The 8,509-nt window shown below is 37.0% G+C and overlaps 1 protein-coding gene across 1 annotated transcript in view; it reads left to right on the top strand.

Annotated features, from left to right (window-relative positions):
• The first annotated feature begins 411 nt into the window (after positions 1 to 411).
• The window catches only part of NEDD9 (neural precursor cell expressed, developmentally down-regulated 9), a 29,552-nt gene continuing 21,454 nt past the window's right edge, over positions 412 to 8,509 (top strand). Inside the window, exon 1 of the mRNA XM_075213073.1 lies at positions 412 to 552. Coding sequence (XP_075069174.1) covers positions 541 to 552 — 12 coding nt within the window. The 5' untranslated portion in view covers positions 412 to 540. The remainder of the gene's footprint in view (positions 553 to 8,509) is intronic.

Genomic DNA, 8,509 nt, shown 5'->3' with positions numbered 1-8,509 from the left:
GGAACAAAAACAAGAGCCCGAGGAAACGAAGCAGCGATCAGGGTTTATGGTAAATACTAGTGGGCACAGAACAAAAATTGAAAAAAAACTCCTTTGTCCCCCACTATTCCTATCTCTTAGATGGTTAAGGAGTAGCTTTTAAAGGTAGTATGTGAAAGTCTCTGCTAGGTCACAGGAAGCTGATTTGTAAGTGCATAACTATGTGAGCTGTTTGCTGTGAGTACAGTTCTGTTATATAAAGCTATGCCCTGATATAGAAATGTAAGCATATGCTTATAGTGGTCATCATAACTTGTAATGTGCTCACTGTGGGGAATGGCAAACCTGGTTGCCAGTAAGACTTTCCTCCCGACCAATCAGGGGACGGTATGCAAATAAGGCTTACACTCTGCAGTGTGCAAGCTACACCGTGCTCTCAGATAACAGTACAGCTTCCACTGGTGACTGAGCTCCTCGCTTTACTCTGTCTACACTCATAACTTTCCAGCAGACTTCCCCAATGCGTGCTTCGTAATCCTAGACACGGGAGATACTGCAAAGATGAAGTACAAGGTGAGGAGAACTACTTATTTCAACATTTTAGTTTTGTTGTCTTGTATTTTTTTTTTAAGTTCAATATTAGCCTTTTATGTATATATGAAATAATATATTTGTTTATGTATGGGAGGAGCAGATCTTGACAGTATATGATTCAGTTGTAACTGTTTATGCTTAGAGTGGAATATCCAGAAAGAAAAGTTTACTAATACTTTATCCTTGACAAGTTGCATTTTATCCTAAATGTTTTAGCTAGTATGGGTTTGTTTATGGTTGCTGTAAGTGCGATCTGCTCTGTGTACTACTTGGTTCCTCTACTGGTGTGTGTTGTGCAGACTGCAATCAAGTAATCCAGCCTGAGTCAGTGGTGTCTCAATGAGTGGGCTGCATGCATTCATTATGATATGAGCCTGGAATTCTCCCAGCTCCAATATGTGAATGAGGGATTGCAGTCTGACTTTCTAATGAGGCTCCATGGCAAAGGTTAACCCCTCAGTGTGAAAATGTGCTTCAAGCTCCCTGCCACTGACAAACTGTGACTCAATGCTGGTCTCATCAAGGTTCCAACAGTTTGAAGGAATTCTGGGAAGAAGGATTTGTGTTACACCACTGCTCTTACTAATGTGACAGTAGGCATAATGACTGCAGTTACCTTTGATATTGCCATAATTGCCATGCATTGAGTTGTATTGGAAACTTTCACTTTTTAAACTTTTTTTTTTTTAGAATTTGAAGCTTTATCCGTTCAGTTTTCTTAATGAGGTTGAAATATATATATATTTTTTGTAGTAATAATATTCAGTGGTTTGGACCTGATGTCAATAAAATAGGAGGAAGTTTAAAAACAAATCCATTTTTGCTATATTCTTGGTAGTCATTGATGACAGAGATGTACACAGTGATTTGAAAATAATTAGAAAATACCAAATAAGCATGTTAAGAGATAATATGCCTTTATTCATAAAAGTGATAGAGAAATGCTGAAATTATGACCATCAAAAATTTCAAGTTAACTATTATGGACCGAAAACTAATCTACTGTACCTAGTTCAAAATGTGTCATTGGGATTATCAGAGTACAAATATCATATATGCAGTGCTATTGCTAACACAAACCTATGAACGCTCCAAGGTCAGCATTCACAAGTAGCAGCAAGCTAAACAAGTGAGGAATTCCTGTTTCAGCATGTACAAATCTCCTGGCCTCATCTACATGGCATTGTGTCTACTGTATTCCCCCCCAGAACAGGCCTTTTGTGATTGGTTCCTGACATGTTATCTCAGTTGAAATGAAAGCTCCAACAAGACTGAGCAAAACAATACGCTACTTATTATTCTTAAGGGTTTATTCAATAGACCTTGAGGCTACTCACATCAGCTTGCAACTCACATTCATCTAGCTTTAGAGCTTGTTATAGTTATACATACCCATTGCGTGTATTTTGTAAAAAAGACTATCCAGAGAAAAAATCCTTTGTACGCACATTTACAATTCTCAGGCTAATTTAAACTAGCACTTTCCCACAGAATCACACAACTTATTGTGTTTCCCTAAGCCTGATGCCAAAATACACTCTTGATCAGTATTTCTGCCTCATCTCTTACGGGGGAGGATACTTTATGGAGACCCATGGAGGAAGGCGTATTAATCAGATATACAGCCTCCTTGTATTGTGTAATTTTAACACTTATTAAATTCAGTGTGGAGAAGCATTGGTCTGCCATTCATATATAGATTAATATACACCAGGGTGACAGGTGTTTTAAAAAAGAAAAGATCCTAATCGTTATTATGACAAACATTATAAACTTACCTCGTTGTGTTTTTAAGTGACATCATTCAGTTAACCACCCATTCTGTATGTCTGAAAAGTATTTTATTATCAGTTTAGGAATTTCAAAGTCCTTACAGTCATTGCTCATTACAGTGATCGACCTGTCACGTATCGCCATTATTTCAAGTGGTACAGTGTGGTATTGACCATAATGTAATAATATATAGTCATATTGGTATATCTCCTTAAGAAAAATAGATTAAAAGTAAATAATATAATGCAAGTGTACTTTACACTTTGTCATTTCATGTCTTTTAGGTTGCTGCCTATGACTAAGAAAGCTTATTGGTGTAAGATTACATTTAGGTATAGATGATTGGAAAATCATTTTGCATAGTACAATCTTGGGGTTTTCCAGTTTAGTAGCTCTGTTAAAGGCTTTAGAAAAAACCCAGAGAAAATGAATTGTTTAGACCACACTATGTATAGTAAAATGAAACTTAATATGCCCAGCTCAGTGGATCAGCTTAAAGCCTTAAGGTTTCTAAAGCCTTGTTAATTTCCTGTAAATAGTAGCTGGAGAGGCAGGGAGTGGATACAGAATTGCTAATAGACCAACACCATTTGGTCAATCTCCTGTGCAAACTGAGTCTTGTCAATGTCAGCATTCATTAAGACTGCTGTTGTTAATGTTAGTGAGAATTTATGGCCCAAGAAGTATAGATATTTGATTATTATCCATATATAATCATGGCACAAACATATTCAGTGGCTCTGCACACAGCAGGAAAAATAAACTGGCTTTAAGACATTTTATTATACTAATTAAAAATAAATAAATTAAATTGTCTGTCAAATACTCTGACTAACATCATTACTCTATCAACATATTTTATTATTTATTGCATCAAGAGTAGAGTTTTGCCATCTCTGATCTCTGCCTATCAGTCCATACTAGGCAATGAACAGTTTATTTGCCAACTCTCCTATGAGCCTCAAATACCATTGTTCTTATTTCCATTCCTATTTGAGTCTCTTATAAAGATCTTCATCAATACACTGTTTGTCTGACTCACAGGAGAGTCTACCTGACTTAAATTCAATGTAATGATATTAACTTAATGTAATATTGTGAGTTCTAATGATTTGTGGTGTATGTCGGTATGTTATAATAATTTGTGACTTGACGTATATGCATAGTATTGAGGGTCCCACTTTGATCTCTAACAATATTATAAGGTACTGTGTATAACAGAAACAGTATGATGTGCCTCAGTATATTAAGCGCCCCCCTATAACAATTGGCTTTCCTGGCTTAGGGTGATCTATGCTATTACATTCTTGCTTTGGTGATTGTATTCAGTTAGCACTTGAGACTTCTTAGTGTAGTAAATAATGTGTCTACCTTGAAACCTTTAAATGTCCTACTTTATAAAAGGCCAAATTTCCACAGCCTCTCATTAGTATTTGAAGAAAAGGCTGTTTTTGTCTAGATTTCCTGCTAATAGGTACTTTTGTATTTCTCTTAACAGCTAAGCTGATTAACTTAAACAAGTTGTGCTTTTGCAGTGGCAGAATAGATGTTTATTGCACAGTCCTGATGCCTGAACAACACAGAAACCTTTGCTGTAGAATTTCACAAGAATAGCAATAGATGGACACTGATTACCTAGGCAACACAAGACTCAATGTATTTTGCAATGTACAGAGAAAAAAAAAGAACAGCATGTGCTTTGTAGGCTCGGATTTGCTTAGCCCTCACATTCCTGAATCCTGCGGTTGTTAAATGTCTGGTAACTTTGTAAATAGTACTTTGGAAAACTCTAAAGAACATCCTTTGGACAAACTAAGTTTTAATAAAAAGCATGACGTAACTTTCCATTTCTGGCATGCCCAATACCAAAATAGATTTGTATGTCACATCCATTGAAAATTGGCTGTTATGTGAAGTGTAATGTAAATTACATTTTCTAATCTTCATGGCAAGCAGAAAAATAATGAAAGTGATCTTCAATTCAGCATTTTCTGAAACAAATTGTTATTTTCACAGTTGCATTCATTTTACTGCTGATATTATGATATAATCTGTAGGGTATTGTGTTTTTGGATTAAATTTGGGACCAAGAGGTAAACTGAAAACACAACCTAACATAAAATACTGTATGTTATGAATCATTAATTACAAGGTCACGGGCAGCATGGTGGCTCAGTGGTTAGCACTACTGCCTTACAGCACTGGGGCATGAGTTCAATTCTCAACCATGGCCTTATCTGTGTGGAGTTTGTATGTTCTCCCCGTATTTGCGTGGGTTATTTTCGGGTGCTCCAATTTCCTCCCACACTCCAAAAACATACTAGTAGGTTAATTGGCTGCTATCAAAAATTGATCTCTCTGTCTCTGTCTCTCTCTGTCTCTCTCTGTCTCTCTCTGTCTCTCTCTGTCTCTCTCTGTCTCTCTCTGTCTCTGTCTCTCTCTGTCTCTGTCTCTCTCTGTCTCTCTTCCCCCCCCATGGGGCAGGGACTGATTTGAATGATTTCTCTGTACAGCGCTGCGGAATCGGTGGCGCTATATAAATAAGTGATGATGATCATATTCTTCTTTTTGATCACACAGTTCACAATAAGCTAATTTCTAGATCGATTCTCGGTCTGTCTATTTATCTGTTATAATGTGTCCAGTATTTCTTTAAATCAAATCAATCATCAAGTTTTCATCAAAATCTTTGCAGTTTCAGATTACTTGATAGTGAAAAGATTAACTGCAGACACCAATTGTTAGAGCTATACCTACAAAGAACATTATTTCTAGAGAAATAATGGTTTTACAGCTAATTGCCATTGCGACAACCTGGGTCCAGAAAGCTTATGCAGAAGATATGATATTAGCCATTTGTCTAACAATAGGTAACAAACTGGAAATAATCCTAATTGTTGTGGATAAGGACAGGCTAGGTGGATAGAACACTATAGTAGACTATTTGTATTTTAGTAGGAAGGATTAAGGAACATTCTCACATACCCTATGCTGGCTTGGAGCTTGTAACCTCTTCAGCTGGCTATTGTCTTTAAAAATCTTATCTCAATCTTCAAAATATATGCACTGCACTATAATAAACTCATTATTATATAAATACTGACTAGATCTGTGATTAATGTCTTACAAGCCACTGAACATGCAGAGGAAACAATCCCTTTCCTAAAACACTTAGGCGTGTCATTTCAGTGGCAGGAAATGGGTGGAATAATAAAGAATTCTACAGTCTGGAGGTGTACTATATACTTTTCATTTTCAACGCTAGATAAAGCAACTGCCTGCCAAGAGATAACAAATATTTCTACACGTAGATCTGATAGGAGGGCAAATTCATTAATATAAACTAAATGCAGTGGTCCTTTTTGTGTCAGACTATTATTTTGTGTTAAAGGCCTAAGAAATGACATCTATTGCTAACTGATGATGCAGTTATTAAACACCAAAAAAAAGATCCAAGGAATGAGTTGTTTGTGAGATAAAGAGAGAGAACTGGTCATGCTCATGAATGCAGTAATCAAATCAGGAGTCCTTTAGGAAAAAAGTATCCTATTCATTGCAAGGCTGGAAACTCACTGGATGAGGGCCCATGAATTCCACACGGACAATAGGTGCTGATGGATGCAGGACTTTCCTGGGAATTTTAGTTGGTTTGCAATGAATGTTATTGTGCAGCAAAGGCATCTAAGAACTATGAGGCTCATGCTGAGTTGGGCTAGGTCCGTATGCAGATTTGATACTTACAGGTCCTTACGCTTGGAGAGGCGAGACGGGGGAGATAAGATGCATCCAAATGTAGACCAAGTACTGTATGGGTGATCAAGTACTCACAGTTCTGCAAACTAAGGCAGACCCGCATGGAGACTCATATATGCTTGTCCTTAGTCTTATCAATTGTAGGTCAGTGGTGTCTGGGGCAAATACATGCTGATGACGACAATAGTTGCCAGTAATAGCTAAACGGATTGGCTGATTTCACGCATGACCTAAGCCGGGCACATATGTTACTGGTGCAGAGCTCAATGCATCGTCAGATGCTTACACCTCCTCATATAGCAGCTAATCAGATATTAGCTTTGATAGCTTAGTGCATTTCCATCCTACTGCCTTATTTGGATTATATTACAATTGTGCTGTTTATACTATTTTGTTTAATACCCATATATGTTGACTAAAACTGGGAGAATTGATTCAGGCAATTCTAAAATTCTGCTGAATTTATGACTTATCAGTGATCTGACCTGTTACAATTCTAATCATCTTCACGCCTGTTCTGTGCACCTTGCTACACAGCATTGCCTTGGTTTGCCTATTTTTATTTTACATCCTACTTTGCCCTATAGTGACTGAGTCGATTGCTTTCCAAAATGTTTGTGGATTAGTGCCCATAAATTACAAGCCCCCTCCCCCTTTTTATTCCACTCTGTACTGTAATAACTCCAAAACCCATTGTTTTCATACTTCCGTATTACCCGTATAATTGTTTTAGAAATGATGCCTCAAGTTTGTTTAACCTGCGTGCTTTTGGGAATTGATAGATTATGGAGTACCGAAATAGCAAGTACTTAGTACCTAGCTGAGGAGAAGTTAGCAGTGTGAATCGGAGCAGGGATCTCGCAATTCGTAATGATTCTAAGTGAATCACAATTTGAAAGCAGAATTTTAAAAATCTTACTGCAATAGTTCATGTTAGTGGAGCTCAAATTCAACCAAATCTTGGTGAACAAAATTTGTGAGTCTTCAAAAAACCCTAATAGTGACTTTGTTGTATTTGTCCACTATGGATTATATTCAATATAACTTTTGTTTATAGTGATTTGGTCCTATTACTATGGCAACCCTAAGCCATATATGGTGAGTGATATTAATAAATATAAATAAAAGTAGTTAGCTATTCAGAGCAATGTATGACAATTCTTGGTGCTAAATATTGTTTTAAGTACCCTTTTATGTTTACTGACATTACTTTTGAGTGAACAGAGGATGTTTATTATTTATAATGTTACAATCTATAATTACAGGAGTTCTCTGACTGATGTTCAGCTGTAATGACACAGGTGCAGATTCTAAACACATAGTAGCATTTGAAAGTCTTTTTCATCCTATTAACAATAACTACTTATCTTATTAATTAACACAGTGTTTCTACTTGCATTCTAGTAGCCTCTGGCATGAACACCTTTAGTCTGTTTCCTAAGTACATAATAACACACCTACCCAGCATCTGAAGAACTGAACCTAGGATTTCACACACGCACATGAAAACGTGTGTTTTGCTTTGGTGGGGCCTATCTTAGTCACAATGAGATCATTTCATTTCACCATACTTTGCTTTATTTTGCTTGTGCTGTCATGGATATGGACAGTTTTCATTGGTTCAAATAACACACATGCCCACACCTACATATCTGTCTGTCTATCTTCTTTAAGAGAAGTTGATAACAGTGTCACTGTCCTCCCATGGTTGGTGATCAGTCACATTGTACAATTTACTGGTACTTGTAAGACTATTAAAATAAGTGGGTGGAATTTACTGCACTTCTGCAAAGTCGAATCAAAGGTCATTAAAAGTGCACTTAAAGGGAAACTCTCGAAAAATATAACTCAGGTGGTGATTCTAAAGTGTATCATCACATAGATAATGAAGAATTGCAGCTCTGGGTCCACAGAATAGGACCACCAGATTCATATGCATTTTACATAAGCTACAATACTTGCCCCATTCTAAGAAAATGTATTAATTCCTGAGGAGGGAAACTTTTTTTTTCTGTTGGCACTTCATCTATTATTTTTATAAGTGTGGGGGTTGTTGTGGAAAGGCCGCCCATGAGTTGTCAGAAGCAACAGCTAACCACCTGTTTGCACCCCCCGAAAAACTTCAGTACCAGCAATTGACATTATGACTGAAAAGGTAGAGAAGTCCTTTAGCATTTTCTGATCATCATCATCATATTCAGCATTTATTTATATAGCGTCACTAATTCCGCAGCGCTGTACAGAGAACTCGCTCACATCTGTCCCTGCCCCATTGGAGCTTACAGTCTAAACATACACACAGAGACTAGGGTCAATTTGATAGCAGCCAATTAACCTACTAGTTCATCATCAAACAACCATCAAAGTGTGTTAATGAGACCACAATTGAGTACTCATTACGTCCACTCAG

The sequence above is a fragment of the Mixophyes fleayi genome, chromosome 5 (genome assembly GCF_038048845.1).
Source record: "Mixophyes fleayi isolate aMixFle1 chromosome 5, aMixFle1.hap1, whole genome shotgun sequence".
Taxonomy (NCBI): Eukaryota; Metazoa; Chordata; class Amphibia; order Anura; family Limnodynastidae; genus Mixophyes; species Mixophyes fleayi.
The sequence above is the reverse complement of the archived record's forward strand: the minus strand, read 5'-3'. Positions and strand labels throughout refer to the sequence as shown.